The sequence below is a fragment of the Tribolium castaneum genome, chromosome 4 (genome assembly GCF_031307605.1).
Source record: "Tribolium castaneum strain GA2 chromosome 4, icTriCast1.1, whole genome shotgun sequence".
Lineage (NCBI taxonomy): Eukaryota > Metazoa > Arthropoda > Insecta > Coleoptera > Tenebrionidae > Tribolium > Tribolium castaneum.
In genome coordinates, this window is record NC_087397.1 from 5,575,830 (window position 1) to 5,594,527 (window position 18,698).

Genomic DNA, 18,698 nt, shown 5'->3' on the forward strand with positions numbered 1-18,698 from the left:
CAGAGGGAAATTCAAACAAGCACACCGGTTTCGTATCTTTATTTTTAGTATAAATGTTACATTAAATCAATGATTTCGGTTTTCTCTTCTTTTTTCGTCTTAGAGTCACGTTGTTTCTTCATTTCCAGTTTTCTCTTCTTTGTTTTCTTACAGTACAAGTCATACAGCGCCTTGACTTCTTTAATATTACATTTTGTGATGTTCCAATTAAGTCCTTCAAGAGAATTCACTGTAGGATCGCCTTTTTCGCAATATTCGACGATTTCTAATCCCAATCTCTTCATGACTTTTTCCAACACATCGTCAACATAAGTGTTAATTATTAAATCAGCCTTTTTGTCCTAAAATTCGAGTCGTAATACCCCACAATTAAAAGTATTTTTTCTTACGTGTTTTGTAGGTTGCAAGTTGATTATGACAACTTTCCCCCCGAACTTTTTGCACCTGAGTGGCAAATTTCCGCTCGGAACGATTTGTAAAGTAGTGCCCAAACAAATATTTAAATCTGCCACACTAAAAAAATCACAAAAAATCCACAATTGACTGAAATTAATCACAACTACCTGGAGTGGTAGTCTGACATTTCCAAGTCTTTTTCAGGCAAGTTGTGTTCCCAGTCAAGGATTGTATCACACAGTTTCCCCCTGCAAGGTCTCCCCCTCAGTATCCTCTTACAATTAATCTCGAGACATTTTTTTCCAACAGTCGCAGTTGGCAAATTCCGCACAAACTGGCTGTCGCAAAAATTGCATTGTTCAACAAACATATTTCCGTGCAATTCTGCAATGTATTTCCTGGTGATTCCACTTTTCAGATGCAAACCGTCAATATTTTGGCTAATTATGTAATGGACGTAATTTTCTTCAACCAGTTTTTTTATAGCCATGTGGGTTTTCGTCGGAATCGCGTCTTTGAAAGAGATATCAATGTTTGGCTTCTTGCCTTGCTTTTCCAAAGTCCAGACTCCATTAGGCCCCCTGAAATCTGGAATACCTGCAGAAGTGCTAATACCTGCACCTGTGTGCAGTACGACATGTCTTGCGTTTCGAATCCAGTCAGCTAACATTTCGCACTTTTCTTGCACCCTCTCAGGGGGTTCAAAACGCTAAAAATTGGAAAAAATAAAGAGAAAAAATTGATTTTGTTGGTGCTACCTCAGGGGCCCCTAACACACCCTTATGCTCGTAAGGAGACAATCCATCGGCGTAATTACAAGACATTTTTGCGCCTAATTATCGCTCATTTGATTGAAAACGAAAAAGTTTGGCAGTGATAGCAAAAAGGAGATCATTATTATAACCCCTCCATTTTTTGCGCTCTAAGGGATAAGAATGGCAAAAAATCGCTAATTAACTGTTATAATTACCTAATTAGCACCATAAATAAATACAATGCACAATAAAAAGCAAGAGAAACATTTTTTTCTTTAATTTTTTTGTAGTGATTTCGGATTTTCCCCCAGATTTAGCCAACTGACGTAGCTGACGCTGAATTTGTTGGTTAAGTGTGATGCGATTTTCCCAAGTAAAATAAATAAAATCTTCCAAAAATGAGTCGTCGACGCCCTCACGAAGAAGAGGACGGCTATGGTAACCCCTTTTTATCCTCCGCGCCCTGTTATAGCCCCCATTTCAGACCGTGCCTACCGCAAACGGCGCCGAGTCTCCGAAAATCAAGAGATCGAGGACCGCCTGGAGTCCCTCATTCTCCGAGTCGGTGAAAAAAGCACCTCCTCACTAGAATCCAACTTGGAGGGCCTAGCCAGTGTCCTAGAGGCCGACTTATCCACATTTCGGGTCAAAATATTGCGAATTTTAACGGACTGTGCCATCAAAATGCCGGAAAAATGCACGATTTACACGACTCTGGTCGGCCTCCTTAACGTGAAAAACTACAATTTCGGGGGCGATTTTGTCGAGTACATGGTGAAGAATTTTAAGGAGTCTTTGAAGAATTGCAAGTGGGACGCGGCGAGATATGCGTTACGGTTTTTGGCCGACTTGGTCAACTGTCACGTCGTTTCGGCCCCCTCTTTGCTCCAGCTGTTGGACAACATGATTGACGCCGCCAACGAAGACAACGTCCCGCAAGTAATTATCTTAATTTTTTAGGCCCCTGACCTCAAAAATGAGTTGGCAACATTGACACAAGCCACTGGGATACGAGGCAGTTCAAATATTATTGTCCCTACTCTTTCGGTCTTACTAGGGACAATAATTTTTGAACATTGCATTTGTGAGAAATTGTACTATCCATGGGTGCTCTAGGTCCGTCGCGATTGGTACGTTTTCGCCATTTTGAGCACACTACCATGGGTGGGCCGCGAGCTGTACGAAAAGAAGGAGCAAGCCTTGGAGCATCTCCTAGTACAAATTGAAGTTTTCTTAAACAAGAGGACCAAGAAACACCACAACGCCTTAAGGGTCTGGGCTATTGACACTCCCCACCCTCAGGAGGAGTACCTCGATTGTTTGTGGTCCCAAATTCGTAAATTGAGACAAGACAACTGGGCGGAGAAGCACATTCCTCGCCCGTACTTAGCGTTTGATTCAATTCTGTGCGAGGCTTTACAGCACAGTTTGCCCTCAATCCTCCCTCCTCCACACCACGATTCGTACCAGTACCCCATGCCTTGGGTCACTTTCCGCTTGTTTGATTATACCGACTGCCCGGAAGGGCCGATCCTCCCGGGGGCTCACTCAATCGAGCGATTTTTAATCGAGGAACACATTCATTCAATCATCGAAATGTACCACTTGGAGAGAAAAGATTGCGCGGCACATCTTTTGAATTTCCCGTACAAACTCAAAATTCCACTCGAGTATTGCATAGTCGAGTGCATTTTCGCCGAACTGTTTCATATGCCGACGCCTCGGTACTTGGAAATTGCCTATGGGGCTATTTTGATCGAATTGTGTAAACTACAACCGTCGACAATGCCACAGGTTTTGGCCCAAGCGACCGAAATGTTGTTCATGAGGATTGATTCAATGAACGTGTCGTGTTTTGACCGATTTGTCGGTTGGTTTTCGTATCATTTGAGTAATTTTCAATTTCGGTGGTCGTGGGAGGATTGGGATAGTTGTTTGACGCTCGATATGGAGCACCCCAAGCCCAAGTTTATCAGGGAAACGATGTTAAAATGCATGAGGTACGTACAGGATTTTTGTGGCGCGAAAATAATCCCATTTTTCAGACTGTCGTACCATCAAAGAATTAGGGAGATTCTTCCAGATTCGTTCAGTTGTTTCATCCCAGCGAAGCCGGAGCCCGACTACAAATACGCGAAGGAGGGGGCTGGTAAGATTACACAAACACTACCGATTAATTAAACAAAACGCCAATTAGTGCGCGTTTTAATTAAATTTTAATATCGGATTCGTAGCGTGAAAGGTTGAAAAACAGGCGATTATCATTTCTGATTTTTTATTATCATAACAAAAATAAAAATCTTATGACATGTCTTACCGAATTTAATACATTTCGAGGTCAATGACGACTCATTATTTTTGACTTTCGCACGACACAAAAACTCATTGTGCAATTTTTAATTCACTTCAGTCAATTCGCACTCTTAGTATTTTTTCTCTGACTTCGTTTTCGCGTCGCAAAGCTTCGTCTGCGATATTTCGGCTGTCTTGACGGTTTTTTCTGTAAGTAATCGATAGTTCGGGCATGATTCACTAATTGGAGGGCTAGATCGTCGAAAACTTTTTTCGTTTCGCTTGTACTTGACGCTGTTGTATCCTCCGATTTATTTCTCTTATTTACTTCGAAACTTATCGACGTGCTGATGCTCTGATCGGTCGAGGGCCGAATTTCGGTCGTCGTCTCGTATCCATCCGTATCCACAGTAGTACCCAAAAGGGTATTAGTGGGATTGGGAGTCGAGGGGGCGTAGAAATTTCCATAAATAATTTTCGGTCGGTTCGTTGATTTTCTTATTTTCGAACTGATTTTTACTTGTTTTGCGCGCCCGAATAAAGCCCGGGAAACATCAGATTGTATCAATTGTTTCGTGGTGGTTTCTATTGGTTCGGTACTCGATTTTGTCGACACTGTTCCGAAAATATCATCGACGTCGAAATCTTTTTTCTCGGGTATTTTCGGTTTTTTCTCGATGTCTGAATCGAGCAAGAAATCGTCGCTTGGGGTAGTTATGGTCACTCGAGGTACTTTCTTTGTCGTGAAAGTCGCTTCTTTTAAGTATTGAGTCGGGGTTTGCGTATAATAAGTGGTAGTCGTAGGGATTGTGAATTTTTGTTGCGTTACTGTTGTTTTTGGCTTTGATTCGAAATAAAATTCCGTGACTGTGGTGGGTTTAGGGTGGGTTGTCACAGATTCGGGTTCTCCTAAAGTGGTACCATAACTCGTTCGACTCCGAGTGGTCGTAGGTACTATCTCTGGTATAGTGGTTTCATAACTGGGTGTTTTTGCTATTGTCTCGTACGTATTTTTCGGGTGAGTTGTAGTGGGTACCGCCTCTACTACAGTCGTACCATAACTAGTTGACAGGTATGGAGTTGTGATAGGTACCGCCTCTATGATAGTAGAACCTTGCAGGGTTGTGACTGGTACAGCTTCTACTATAGTAGTTGAACCATATGGAGTTGTAGTGGGTATTGTTTGGATTGTGGTAGTAGTTTTAGGACTACTTGAAGTGTGTAGCGTTCTAACTGGTACTTCTTCTACTAGAGTCGTTCTGTAACTAGTTTTGGGGCTAGACGGTGGTAGAAAAGTAGTGCCTTGATTGGTTGAAGTGTGCAAAGTTCTGACTGGCACTGCTTCTATCACAGTGGTTCCATAACTGGTGGTTTTGGGGCTGGATGATGTGGAAAAAGTGGTATCATGACCAGTTGTAGGTCGTAAAGTTCGAACGGGTACTGCTTCTATTACTGTGGTTTCATAACTACTAGTCTTGGGGCTAGACGATGGTAGAAAAGTGGTTGACGTGTGCAGAGTTCTGACGGGAACTGCTTCTATTATAGTAGTTGTTTTGGGGCTAGTCGAAGTGGTTTTGGGACTGGTTGAAGTGTGTAAAGTCCTAACGGGTACCGCCTCAATCACCGTACTACTTTTCGGTACAGTGGTATAAAACGTAGTACTTTTAACCCTCTCGGTCGTAAAGGGCCCAATAATTGTAGTTTTCTGCTCTGTATACGGTACTTTTTCAATTGTGGTACTTTCTTCTTTCCTAACCGAAGGTTGAGTCGTGGTAACGTACGGAATTGTAGTTTCAACGTTTCGATCAGGGGCTGGAAGTTGTTCACTGATTGAATCCGGTCGTGTGTGTTTCGGAACTTCCGTAACCGGTTTCATCGGTTCGGTTGGACTAACCGGGAACAAATTAACTCGTTCTTCACTTGTCGTAATTTTTTTCGTAGTAGTTGTGCGTAACGCCTCCGAAAAAATATCAAAACTCTCGTCTTGTTTTTCCGTTGTTGTCTCAACCGGAGTGTAATAATGAATGGTTGTGATGGGTTTCGGCGACTTTGTATAACTTTGGGTCGGTAAAGTCGTAATCGGGATTAATTGTCCTTCACTTACGACAAAAGTCGTAGTCGTAGGAGTCGTAACTGAGAATCGGTGAGGCCCACTTGATGTTTTCGCCGCCAATGACTCGATCAATTTTTTGTACAGTTCGTATTCTTTTGGATCGATTGTTGTTTGGTCGTGGTATGAAGTGAAAAATCCGGGAAAACTGTGCAACACGTGTTTGTACCCATCCGGGGTCATTTGTATTAAAATTCCGGGTTTGTAGTGTCCATGATCTTCCTCTTTCTTGAACCACTCTTTTTGTCCAACTGTGTTCACACCCGGATCGCTCTTAATCACGAAAATGTGTCCCGGGACGTTATAGTTAAAAAACCCATGTCTTTTGACCAAATCCTCGCTGATGGTGTGCGTGATGGGCGAAATCGTGTACTCGATTTCGTACACGTGCCCATAATGGGGGTCCCGATGTCTTATCCGCTTCACCGTCCACAGTGCGAGTAGTTTATGGTGACCGAAGGTTTTCCACTGGCATTGGGGCGACGTGAGGCATCTTTGACAATCACAGTCCACGTCTTGAACAAATTTGAAACCTTCAGGGGTTATGTAGAGTTGTCCTCGTGCCAGAACGGCGATGTCTCCGAAAGGACTTGCGTCGTCCTGTCGGTTGATAAAAGGGGCTGCCAGGAGGCGGTCGCGGAGCCCCGGGTCGGTGTAGTGTTCCCGGAGGAGGGCCTGATGCACGGACTCACGCAGCCCCAATTCCCAGTCGGTGGGAGGATGAAAGTTTCGCACGGGTCGAGTGATTGATACAGTTTCCCATAGTTGGAGAGTCTGAAAATGAGAGTTTTCATTTTTTAATAACCTTGGACTTGAATGGGATTGTTAGTCGTGGTAAAATTACCAAGAGTAAAATGAAGATTATTTCGAAGTGTCCCATTTTAGACCCACTGGGTGTTTGCAAATGTTTGAAAGCTGCACATGTCACTAGTTCGCTCGGTTTCTTACAACTAAATCTTTTTACTTAGAGAGATTGAAGAGTACCCCACCGATGATCCTAGAAGCTTTCGACATAATTGCTAATACATTGTCTACTTTTCTGCGCACTGATGAATATTAATTATTTTTTTCTTGTGTGTGCAATGTGCATATTATATTACTTAATTTAGACACATGCCAAGATAATTATCTCGGGGTTTTAAGAAAAAACCCGAATTATTATTTTCGGACAAGTTAATTTGGCACGACAGTAATTAACTAAAATGACTCTCATTAACAATGAAGTTTTGAAATTTTTATTAAGAGTGATGGGTTTGTTAAAATTAAACCTTCGGAAAAAGTATTGTCCGAAGTGAGATTTTTTAATTAAAAATTTATTAGCAAGGTTTTATTGGCAATTCTATGATGAATTTGTATTGTCGCAACATCTTGATAATTGCATTTTCATTACGATAAATAATGGACTCGCACTTTTAATTTAATTTATTTTTTACCTTCTTCTTTGATGGTGGATTTTTGTTGATTTAATTTCTGCAAAAACATTTTTTTTCTTTATGTTACTCGAAGGAAAATAGAGAAATTTTATTTTCACCGAAAAGCGTGGCTAATTGAAACCTTGTGGTGTTACCTAAGACCCTATTTGCGTAAAATTCAGTACTTGAGGTAGAATATTTTCATTTTTATTGCACAAATTCATTACCTTTGATTTAATCTCCGCGTTATGAAACCAGAGATGTTTACGATCGTTCTTATTTTTTTCTTTTAATTCGTAATTTTGCTCACGAATCTTCAGTTTCACCTTGAACTTAATTGCTCTGAAAAGAACCGATTTTAAGTCAGCGGCGATATCGCAAAGTCGCATCTTTACGCTTGGAGATTTCGAAACGAAAAACAATAACGAAAGTGCATGTTACACGATGAAGATTACAATTGTTTGAAACAATCATCACAATGAGCAAATTTGACATAATGGTCACGGTATGAAGTGATTCTTGTAATTTAAAGGAAAAAGTCCGAAAGTAAAACGTGCGTGAATTTGACCAATTAACACGAGAAAATAGCTATACATTGCAGCTTGCGTAAGAAAGGGATACGATTATATGCGTTCGAGAAAAAACGAACGTTTCCGTTATGATTACTTGCAACAATATTGGATTTTCTGGTCGGTGGTCTTCCGCTATTATTAATTTTTCTTTTCCGTTTCGGTTTGCGGAAAACAATTTTGTTGTATTAAACGGATTGTTTTTTTGAATAATTCATTTATTTAAAGTGGAACGGAGGATTATGAGGAGTTGTGAAAAAATCCAGCTTCCGTCGTGGCGAAACCAAAATTATGAAATTTTTTGTCATGCATAACAAATCGTGTTTTAGCGTCACTTCCGGGTACTACGGCTGCCCATCAATTGGTGGTGTCAATACGTCAGAAGTGCACCCCCGAGGAGGTCCTAGGGGTGCTTAAGGACCTCCCAAACCCCCGTTCAGAAGAAGAGACTGATAGCAGATTTAATCCTCTCAAAATCGACGTTTTTGTGCAAACTCTACTCAACTTAGGGTCGAAGAGCTTCTCGCACAGTTTTGCAGCGATTTCCAAGTTTCTTTACGTTTTTAAGGTACTCAGGCTTGAACATTTGTGTCTTAAATCACTTTTTTTTTGATAGATTTTAGCAGAGTCGGAGGAAGCTCAAATTTGCGTTTTACGAAACATGTTCGAATTGTGGCACCACCACCAACAAATGATGGTCGTTTTAGTTGACAAAATGTTGAAAATTCAAATTGTCGAGTGTTCAGCGGTCGCTAATTGGATTTTTTCCAAAGAGATGACGGCCGAATTCACCAAAATGTACTTGTGGGAAATTTTACATCTGACTATTAAAAAAATGAACAGACACGTGATTAAGCTAGGGGGTGAACTAGCTGAAGCTAGAGAGAAACTAGCACGGGCTGAAAGCAGCGAAAGTGAGTCTGAAGATGAGGATTCGAAGAAGAAGCAATCTGATAACGAGAAACCAACTGAAGAGTATGTTGAAAGGATGGAAGAGAAGTTGGAAGCGGCACAAGCCGATCAGAAAAACTTGTTCCTGATTATTTTCCAGAGGTTTATAATGATACTGTCTGAACATTTGGTCAGGTGTGACACGGATGGGCGCGACTATAACACCCATTGGTACAAGTGGACAATTGGGAGGCTCCAACAAGTGTTTCTAGCGGTAATATTTTATTATGCTTTTATTTATAATTAATTTGTGTTGTTACAGCATCATGAACAAGTTCAGAAATACAGTTCTACGTTGGAAACGCTGCTGTTTACCCAAGACTTGGACCCACACATTCTCGAAGTATTCCAACAGTTCGTCTCTTTGAGAGCTTAATTTTTTATTTAATTTACATTGTAAAGTGTAGTTTATATCGTCTCAATTACAATTCATAAATAAAAAGTATATCAATATACGATAAGAGTAGTTTTCTTGAAGTTCCCAAAACCCCATTCCAGAAGTTTCTAGTGATTTTCGTTCGTCCTCGTGCGCTGTTGGTATTGACATCTCGACTTTTCCATCAGTGTTAAAATTTGAAATGTTTTTGTGATTTTATGAAAAAATGTCGCATTTATCGCGTGTTTTCCTCCACTCGCGTGATTTGCCTCGTTTTTTAGGACATTTCCGCGCGCGAAGAAGTTTTCACGCGTGTGTAACAACAAACTTAACCACACTTTCGCACACCGCTTTAGACCCCGTGTCCAAAGTCTTTCCTTTGGATTTACACAAGAAGAGCTTTTCGAAATTGCCTCGAAAGACCTTTAATGGGGCGGCGACCGGAAGTGTGCGTTTTTTCAGTTCGAAGGACGACTCAGATGGGGAAAAGCCTCCTGAGGAGGAGCCCTACAACACCCAATTGCCGGCCACTGTGGCCGTGCCTGAGGTCTGGCCCCACGTGCCTGTCATTGCCATTAGTCGCAATATAGTTTTTCCACGTTTTATTAAACTAATCGAGGTTTTTGCCCTATTTTCGAGTTCGAGTAGAGTTGCATAAGACGTTTTTCAGCTCACTAATCCGCAATTAATCGAGTTGATAAGGCGCAAAGTTAAGTTAAATCAACCGTATTGTGGGATTTTCCTGAAGAAAAATGAGGAAAACGATACTGAAGTTGTTAACAACATTAATGATGTTTACAATGTTGGGGTTTTCGCCCAAATTCATGAAATGCAGGACTTGGGGGATCGTTTAAGACTCGTCGTTATGGCCCATCGTAGGATTAAGATCACGGGGCAGATCATAGACAATGACCAGGACGGAATTAAAGGTATTGTGTCTGAATGTTTCCATTCTTTGCGCGCTTTGTTCATTCATTTCGCCAATTGCTGCAGAAATGAAACTCAGCTTTCCACTTTTTAAAACCACAATGAACGTGTTTGTAGAGGAAGCTGACGCGGAAAAACGGCGCAGAAAACCCGCCCGAAATAACCGCGTTAAAAAAACAGAAACTAAAACACCAGACGATAAAAAAGAGCCCCCAAAAGAACAGTTCTTAATGGCCGAAGTCGAGAACGTCATGCACAACAAATTCAAACAAACCGAGGAAGTCAAAGCTTTGACTCAGGAAGTTATTAAAACAATTCGTGATATTATTAGTTTAAATCCTCTGTATCGGGACAGTTTGCAACAAATGATGCATCAGGGGCAGAGAGTGGTCGATAATCCGGTTTATTTGAGCGACTTGGGGGCCGCTCTCACGGCCGCGGAAGCGAAGGAATTACAGGAAGTTTTAGAGGAGATGGATGTGAGTTTGAATCGGGTCTAAAATCGCGATAATTCGGGTTTTTAGATTCCAAAACGCTTAATGTTGTCACTCTCACTGCTCAAAAAAGAGTACGAGCTATCGAAGTTGCAACAAAAAATCGGGAAAGAAGTCGAGGAAAAGGTGAAGCAACACCACCGGAAGTACATCCTCCAAGAACAACTCAAAGTGATTAAGAAAGAATTGGGCTTGGAGAAGGAGGATAAAGACGCGGTAGGTGACAAATTCCGGGAGAGAATCAAAGATAAAGTCTTGCCGGAAGCCGTCAACTCCGTAATTGAGGAAGAATTAAACAAACTCAATTTCTTGGAAAGTCACAGTTCGGAGTTTAAGTAAGTCCCGATCGAATTTTCCGGGGGAAAAACTCAATTTCGGTTTAGTGTCACACGGAACTACCTCGACTGGTTGACGTCACTGCCTTGGGGGGTTTACAGCGAGGAGAATTTAAATTTGCAAAGAGCGTCGGAAATTCTAGATCAGGATCATTACGGAATGGAGGATATTAAACGACGCATTTTGGAATTTATCGCCGTTAGTCAGTTAAAAGGTTCGACTCAAGGGAAAATTTTGTGTTTCCATGGACCTCCCGGTGTCGGAAAAACTAGCATCGGTATATTTTCCCCATTGTTTGATTTCTCTTCCAGTTTGGTGATTTTCAGCCAGGTCGATCGCGCGTGCCTTGAATCGGGAGTATTTTAGGTTTTCGGTGGGTGGTATGACCGATGTGGCCGAAATTAAGGGCCATAGGAGGACCTACGTGGGGGCCATGCCCGGAAAAGTCATCCAGTGTTTGAAGAAAACGCGCACCGAAAATCCCCTAATTCTCATTGATGAGGTCGACAAGATCGGCAAGTAAGTCACACGTGTTTCATTTCGTTATTCTTTAGTGAAAAACCAGCTGAAAATTTGTGGTCAAAAGCTTGAGTTCCTAGAAAACAGTTTTAAAAATTGATTTTTATGTAAAAGTTTCCCACAGGGTGATTCAAGAATCTCGTATAATATCTTTTTAATTTCCTAAATATCGGTTTATAGAAGTGTCATTTATTTAATTCGCAATTAAATGCGTGAAACTGATCACGTGACCAGATTGAAACAATTTGATTAGTCCATTCGTCCATAAGTTTTCTTTTCTCATGCAGGAGTTTTTAATTCAAACGTTTGAAACAGGCAAACAGCGCCTTCAAATAAAAATTAGGAGCATATACTTGATTTTTTGCATTAAAAGATATTGTATCAAAGACATTGTTTTTAAACCTATGAGGTTTTTTTCAGGATTATTTAAAATTTATTTTGTTTTATTTTATTCATTTTTTATTTTATTTCAAAAAATAGGTAACAGCTAGGAAAAATTGTTCTAAATAAAATTTGTAAAACATAAATTTCTTTTGATTTCTTTTGATATTGTTAAAATTAACAAAGAATGGTTAAAAATAAAGGCAACTTAAAAAACTATAATATCGGAAAATTTTGTGTTTACATTCTCATATCTTCCTTCTGGTTAAAGCTAGAATCTATTCCTTAATTACTGTTTATAACGAATATTCACAAGCTTTAACCTTGACAAAAACTGAGAAAATTGCATATTTTTTTTGTAAATGTTTGTGTAGTGAAATTTTTGAAATGCGAGATTTTACATAATCGTGATAAAATGAAGGTAATAGTTCAAGTACAAAAATTATTTCGATATCTTTAACACTTACCAAACTATTAATGTTGCTCTAAATATACGCAATAGTAGTGGGAAAATGCAGCGTAGTTGAGTTGAAGTTGAAGTGAAAACGCAAATAGTAAAACAATGTGTGCGATAAAGAAACAAAACATTAAATTTACATCGTTTTACTAATTTTGCATTTAGAAAAAACCTAGTTAATTTATTATTAACTATTACAAGTTGTGGACCATCTGAATGGTGGAAAATTAGTTTGGCTATTGTAATTATCTTTGATTTTGATGCGTTAATGGTCCGGTAATGTTTTTTTCTGTTATCAATGTTTAAAACTTTTTCTTCATAAATAATTGACTTTCCACTAAAGTGTAGATAATTATTGGTTGCTCAAATAATAAACAAAAAAATACTTGCAGCTCCATTATCACTTGAGTAAATCTAGTGCAGAACTACGAAATAATTTTGTTTGATCCTTTTATTTTATCCTTTTCCACAACAGCTAACTGATGTGTTGTGTACGGGTGTGCGGTAAAATTACAGATCATAACTTTCGACGAGAGCCGTCACTTGAAATTGCAAAAATATTTGCTTCGGTTTGTAGAATTTTTGCTCCGTGTAATTCCGGCGATTCCACTAAATTTGACAAACCTCGAGTCAAATCTTTGGTATTTTTTATTTTTTCCACTTGATTAGGGGATACACCGGCGACCCGAGTTCGGCCCTCCTCGAACTGCTGGACCCGGAACAAAATGCGAATTTCCTCGACCATTACCTCGATGTTCCGGTTGATTTATCCAAAGTATTGTTCATTTGTACTGCGAACGTTGTCGAGACCATTCCCGAGCCTTTGCGCGACCGTATGGAAATGATAGATATGTCGGGTTACGTAGCAGAAGAGAAACTCGCAATTGCGACCAAATACCTCCTGCCACAAGCAATGAAAGATAGCGGTTTGAACGACCAACATATCAAAATCGACGATGAGGCTCTAAACACCCTCATCAAGAGTTACTGTCGCGAATCAGGCGTTCGAAACTTGCAGAAACACATCGAGAAAGTGGTCCGAAAAGTTGCCTACAAAGTCGTGAAAGAAGAAACGAGCTTTGTTGAGGTCTCCAATGCGAATTTGGCCGAGTTTGTGGGCAAACCGGTGTTTTCGCAAGAGAGGATGTACCCCACGACGCCCCCGGGGGTCGTCATGGGGCTGGCGTGGACTGCTATGGGGGGGTCAACTCTCTATATTGAGACCACAACGCGCAAAATTGCAGCAGAGAAGGAAACAGACGGGTCTTTGGAATTGACGGGGCATTTGGGGGACGTTATGAAAGAATCGGCCAAAATCGCCCTGACTGTGGCCAGGAATTATCTGTACAAAATAGACAGCACTAATAAATTTTTGCAAAGTAGTCATTTACACTTGCATGTGCCAGAAGGCGCAACGCCGAAAGATGGCCCTAGTGCGGGGTGTACAATTGTCACTGCTTTGTTATCGCTGGCTAAGAATGAACCAATCAGGCAGGATGTAGCAATGACGGGGGAGATTTCACTGACGGGGAAGGTTTTACCGGTCGGAGGGATCAAAGAGAAGACAATTGCGGTAATTTTATTGGCTCACAATGTTTACAAATCGTAATTGTTTGTCTTTAGGCCAAAAGATCTGGTGTCAAGTGTATAATACTGCCAGAGGAAAACAAGAAAGATTTCAATGATCTTCCGAAATTTATCACCGACGGGTTGGAAGTACATTTCGTTAGTACTTACGACGAGGTTTATAATATTGTTTTTAATAAAAATCTTTGATTGTGATAGTGTTCACTTTTTATACAGACAAGTGTTTTAATTGATTTGTATAAAAATCGTATTTATTGTTCAAAATAGTCGAATAAAGTTTGGATTATTTGTTATTCCTATTTTCTATGAAATAAAAATTTAAGACTGACTTGTTTCGTTTGACTGGAGTTTGTAGTCGCGTGTGGGAAGTTGGTTGAATTTAATTCATATGAAAATTGCTGTCTTTACTTAATTCAAGCACAAGGCTTGACAGTTTTTCTTAGATGGCAAAACAATGCGTTTGATGAGCTCAATCATTTAAATAGTCGTAAGTAATTGCAAATTTATATAATTATTTGACCACTCCTATTTACGTTTCTTATCAAACAAACCAATAAATTAGGCTTCAAGGTGGATGGAACAATAAGTGCAAGTTTTTATTATTTGTCTTTAAATATTTATCCTGGGCGAGGGATTAGTGCTGAATTATTACAGTTACGTACCAAGTTTTTTTAGTAAAACGAGCGTCATAGGTGTGGTAAGTAATTAAAATAAATGATTTGTGTTTGTGTCCATCAGGACTTTTAGTCCAGTCTGACCTAGTTCGGCTTTTGTTTGCCGAATTAGCACAATAAAATTAATTACCAAATATTTACGTCTGATGTTGTTTGGCTTTTCTTACGTCGAGCTACTGTACCATCAAAGCCGTTATCACGAGAGTAAAACATACAAATTAACACTTTTTACTTGCTAAAGAAACCGCAAACCATCACGTGAACTACAGCATAAAATTTTTTCAGTTGTGGAAAATGTTTCCGATTTTCGCATTACTCCGACTCCGTCATTATGTGTAATTACAACGGACATGAAATGAATTTTAATTGTTTTGTCATCGATACATCTGAGAAATAAGCGTAAGAAAACGCAATTACTGTGATACCTTTCTAGTGTTGCTAGTGTAGTAAAATAGTTAGAAAAAATGCTTAAAACTTTTGAAGAGATTCCGATCATTGTAGTGGACCCACCACCGATGGAACCTCGGAATATTACGCAAGAAACGTCCCTAAACATCGAAGAAAAGGATGAGGAAAAAACGGGCGAGCCGGAAAGAAGACTATCACTGAGGAGGAACAGCATTTCGCTGCCGAATTTGGATGATCTCCAAGTGCTCAAGCAGCACGTTCAGGTACGATCGGGTGTCAATAATGGAAACATGAACTAGGTCAAGGAATAACAACGAATTTGAGTCACGAGTCAATTTTCAATTACAAATCTCGTGCTTTTATAAAAATCTTGCGGTGTTGAATTCATCATGACCTTGAGTAACTCGATCTAAATGCTCGTTCAAAATAAATGTTAATTCATTCCTAAAGTGATGTGTTTGTTGCTTATTGTCTTATCACAACTCCACGTGAAACCAAAATGAAATATCAACCAAAACCGACGATTCCAATAAAATCGCTCTACGATTACAAAAACGAAGATGAAGAAAACACCTCCGGGACGTGTTCAAGCCTGGAAATCGAGCCTTTTGACGCCTACAAGGTGTACAATTTTTGTGTGACTTTGAGTGTTTTATGTTTTTTGTAGATCGCTAATGATGGGGACGAGGACACGGACAGCGATTACGAGCTCCCGCCAACCAGTAGGTAATAATTTTATTTGTTATTTGCAATCACATATCCAATATTAAAAAAAAGCGTGTGCGTCTTACGACTGTATTACTGGTTGCTAAACTCGGACGAAATTCGTAAAAAGATTTACGAAAAATAGGAATTTTTCATTCAAGTGTTTTGGCGCTATTGACGCTCGGAATCAGATTAAGATTGATTTAAAGCCTATCTAAGTCTCGGTTTTTTGATAAACAGTGATTCACGGTTGATTACTTGCGGTGATTAAGTTTTAAATTTATTTTTCCGTCCCACAATATTTACTTTTTGTAATTTTCCTTGCACTGGTGACATCGTGAAAGTGGCTTCCCTACAATAACACATTATCCGCGACCCGCTTACTTAAAAAAAGATAAATATTAGATAAGGAATTAATGCTAGTTAGTCTGTAAGTGTTTTCGTGTAATCGCTGACTTATTTAATTCAATAATTAGTACCTCTCGACACTTTGCATCATGAGTTTTTCTAGTTTTAACATGGATGAGATCCAGTATATTGACGATGATGGCAAGAGTGAAGCAAAGTAAGTGAAAAATAGTCCGGAAACACGTACGCGAAATAGTTAAGTAGAAGTGCAGTTAGAGATGCGGATATTGTAATAAGTGATCCAGACGAGGGTCTAGATCAGTGCCGAGCCAGATAGGATAATAAGTGTCAATCTTAATTTTACTGTAGCACCAACAGCAAAAAATCGCGCACAAATTTTTGCTTTTTTGCAATTTAATTGTGTTAGCGTTGATTTTTTTGTTGCGGTTTCGTCTGAAATCCTTAATTGGAACTTCCCCTCCGAGCGCAGTTCGGGTCAATCTGCCCATGATAAAAGACATCGTCTCCTACATTATATTATAAGATCATTTATTACCGCGCCAGAGTCGTATCCTAGCACTTAATCTAATGAAACTGTAACAAATTGGTTTAGTGTTTGTTCTGGTCGTTCTTTTAAAGGACTCCTCTACGTAATGCTAGACGGAAGTCCGTCACAAGTCCCAGAATGCTCAAACCGCCAGTCGACGATGAATCCGGAAGTAATTCCCCAGCAAACTCAATCACCTCGATCAATTCTTTGGCGAGTTTGCTCCGCGAAAAAATGCAGGTAAGTCATTCGCATTCATCGCTAAGTGGAGAAACAGTCAACGCAAATATTAGCCGACCTTCGCAATTTCCAGATGCTTCCAGCAACTCTCCGCAAAAAGAAAACCCACGACTACAAAACCCGCATTTTTGTCGCCCTCCTGTTCATAACAATCGTCGTGCTCATCTTTTGCGCCTATTTCCTCTACCACCAAAAAGTCCTCCAGAAAGCGTACTTCCAAAAAATCAAGTTCAATAAAATCAAGCGTTTGATGAAAATCTACAACACGGACGGGGTCGAGATCATTCGGGCCCGTCTAGGGACGACCATCAAATACGACAAGGCTTTACCATGCCTGCCAGTGGACGAGAGACACGATGGTAGTATTTGCTTCGAATGGATGGGCAATGCGCGGTTGTACCTCCAGTACTATCAGCTCAACCCCGAAGTCAGGTGTTACAACTTGCAATGGATTGCGCTAAATGATGGTATGGCGCCCACTGATTGTTTCAGTCTAGTGGACGACCATTGGTACGGCGGGGGGCAAACGGCAGAGTCGGCCTGGCCCCTAGAGAAGGGCAACCATGATTTTGCCCCGTTTATCACAGGAACGGTCGACAAGCACGAATATGGCAATGTTCTGAAGCGCTATTTTATCAGTGCCAAAGGGGTGGCTGTGCTAGTTGACGCCAAAACGCCCCTCCAGGTCTCAATTTCAAGCACCGAAAGCAAGGAATTGTGTCTCAGGGCGAAGTACGACGACTTCGCTTATGTCAATCGGTTGACGAAGACGGCACACTTGAACTACAGCATTTGCACTAGTTCGGACATGACCAAGCTTCACTCAAACTTGGTGGAAAACGCCCTCTGGGACGGCCTAAAACTTGAGGACATGAACGTCGTGAACTCGCTCCTGACCGAGCCTTTGTGGGAAATCACTGCGTCGAGTAAAAGCGAACTGACCGAAGAGACCATCTCGAATTACACGGACAATGTCATAGCTTTAGGTTTTTTGAAACAAGGCCATGTTCTGATCAATGAATTTTGGCAAAAAAGCGTCGGTGATTTTGAAGTTGATTCTGAGCGTTTCCCGGGCCTTGAAGAGGTCATAACTGTGATGCACCGTCGAGGTTTCAGAATCGTGTTCTCCATACAACCCTTTATCTCAACTGAAAGTTTCAATTTCGGCGAAGCCGTGAAAAAACGTCTGCTGGTGTCGGAGCGTTTCAGCGACCGGAGAATTCCAGCCTTGACTCGGTACAAATCCTCACAAAGCGCCGGGGTTTTAGACCCAACTAACAACAAAACTATCCCTTGGCTCTTGGCCAAGTTAAAATCAGTGGTCGCGAAATACAAATTCGACGCTTATTATCTCGATCTGGGCATTGCCTACAACATGCCCCACTATTACCAGTGCGAGAAGCCTTTGATCAACCCCGACCAGTATAAAACTTATTTCATTAACAACCTGCAAAGTAGCGTGAGCTTGTTTGGGGTTAACAGCGCCGTTGAGCGCCCCAAAGCCCCAACTTTCGTCTCGTTGCCTCAATTTGAGTCGTCATGGGACGGTTTAAGGAGAGTCATTCCCACCATTCTCACTTACGGTCTCCTGGGCTATCCTTTCCTGATCCCAGGGGCCGTCGGGGGTGACGTCGAGTCCCCAGACACGGTCTTTTATGCTAATTACAGTTCGGAACTTCTTCCGGATAAAGAATTGTACGTCCGGTGGCTGCAACTAGCGACTTTTCTCCCAGTTATCCGCTTTACTCATTTACCGAGTACGTTCGGAGACGATGTTATGGACATGGCGAAGATTTTGACTTCTCTGAGGCAAACTAAAGTCACGCCTTTGTTGAAAAAGTACGCAAAGACGTCGCTTGATACGGGGTTGCCGCTGATAAGGCCCTTGTGGATGTTGGAGTATAATGATACAGCGTGTCACGTGGTTGCTGATGAGTTTTCGATCGGAGAGGATTTGATTGTGGCCCCAGTTTTGTATTCGGGGGCAAGAGAACGGGAGATTTATCTACCGGCAGGTGTCTGGAAGGATGGGATTGATAACAGTCTAAGGAAGGGCAGCCGGTGGATCCACGACTACAAAGTGGAACAAAACGAAATTGCGTATTTTGAAAAAATGCCCGATAATACAAGATTCTGATTCAGTATTATGTAGTGTTAGGAAAAACGCTTATTTAATGAATAAATATTTATGTTGATTGTTGGGTGTTTTATTGA

The 18,698-nt window shown here is 40.7% G+C and overlaps 5 protein-coding genes across 14 annotated transcripts; 3 read left to right on the top strand and 2 right to left on the bottom strand.

The window, feature by feature from the left end:
• Positions 1–24: 24 nt before the first annotated feature.
• On the bottom strand, positions 25–1,495 carry Sirt6 (Sirtuin 6). The gene is made up of 5 exons (XM_968003.4): positions 1,367–1,495; positions 1,155–1,318; positions 564–1,105; positions 390–513; positions 25–341 (listed from the first exon to the last, which is right to left on the bottom strand). Exons 2-5 carry the CDS (start codon positions 1,218–1,220, stop codon positions 57–59), a joined length of 1,017 nt encoding a protein of 338 aa, XP_973096.2. The 5' UTR covers positions 1,221–1,318; positions 1,367–1,495; the 3' UTR covers positions 25–56.
• Cbp80 (cap binding protein 80) lies at positions 1,448–8,946 on the top strand. The gene is made up of 7 exons (XM_008202884.2): positions 1,448–1,589; positions 1,636–2,090; positions 2,268–3,151; positions 3,197–3,300; positions 7,864–8,102; positions 8,151–8,699; positions 8,748–8,946. The coding sequence occupies exons 1-7, from the start codon at positions 1,550–1,552 to the stop codon at positions 8,859–8,861; spliced, it is 2,385 nt and encodes a 794-aa protein (XP_008201106.1). The 5' UTR covers positions 1,448–1,549; the 3' UTR covers positions 8,862–8,946.
• LOC135265851 (mucin-2-like) lies at positions 3,409–6,547 on the bottom strand. The gene is made up of 2 exons (XM_064356139.1): positions 6,398–6,547; positions 3,409–6,327 (listed from the first exon to the last, which is right to left on the bottom strand). Exons 1-2 carry the CDS (start codon positions 6,431–6,433, stop codon positions 3,562–3,564), a joined length of 2,802 nt encoding a protein of 933 aa, XP_064212209.1. The 5' UTR covers positions 6,434–6,547; the 3' UTR covers positions 3,409–3,561.
• A 34-nt stretch (positions 8,947–8,980) lies between the features above and the next one.
• Lon (Lon protease) lies at positions 8,981–13,890 on the top strand. 2 transcript variants are annotated; one of them, XM_008202882.3, is made up of 8 exons: positions 8,981–9,480; positions 9,532–9,790; positions 9,855–10,267; positions 10,313–10,617; positions 10,666–10,895; positions 10,945–11,137; positions 12,645–13,548; positions 13,599–13,890. In XM_008202882.3, the coding sequence occupies exons 1-8, from the start codon at positions 9,088–9,090 to the stop codon at positions 13,749–13,751; spliced, it is 2,850 nt and encodes a 949-aa protein (XP_008201104.2). In that variant the 5' UTR covers positions 8,981–9,087; the 3' UTR covers positions 13,752–13,890. The 2 variants fall into 2 exon arrangements, with proteins under 2 accessions (XP_008201104.2, XP_973021.2); XM_967928.4 differs by having other exon boundaries at positions 9,906–10,267.
• Positions 13,891–13,906: 16 nt separating this feature from the next.
• Positions 13,907–18,680, top strand: LOC661710 (uncharacterized protein). 9 transcript variants are annotated; one of them, XM_008202881.3, is made up of 5 exons: positions 13,907–14,049; positions 14,738–14,907; positions 15,312–15,370; positions 16,337–16,484; positions 16,558–18,680. In XM_008202881.3, the coding sequence occupies exons 2-5, from the start codon at positions 14,752–14,754 to the stop codon at positions 18,619–18,621; spliced, it is 2,427 nt and encodes an 808-aa protein (XP_008201103.2). In that variant the 5' UTR covers positions 13,907–14,049; positions 14,738–14,751; the 3' UTR covers positions 18,622–18,680. The 9 variants fall into 9 exon arrangements, with proteins under 9 accessions (XP_008201103.2, XP_015840516.2, XP_015840517.2 ...); XM_015985030.2 differs by having other exon boundaries at positions 13,947–14,049; positions 14,522–14,907; XM_015985031.2 differs by lacking the exon at positions 13,907–14,049 and adding an exon at positions 14,243–14,259 and having other exon boundaries at positions 14,522–14,907.
• The last annotated feature ends 18 nt before the right edge of the window (positions 18,681–18,698 follow it).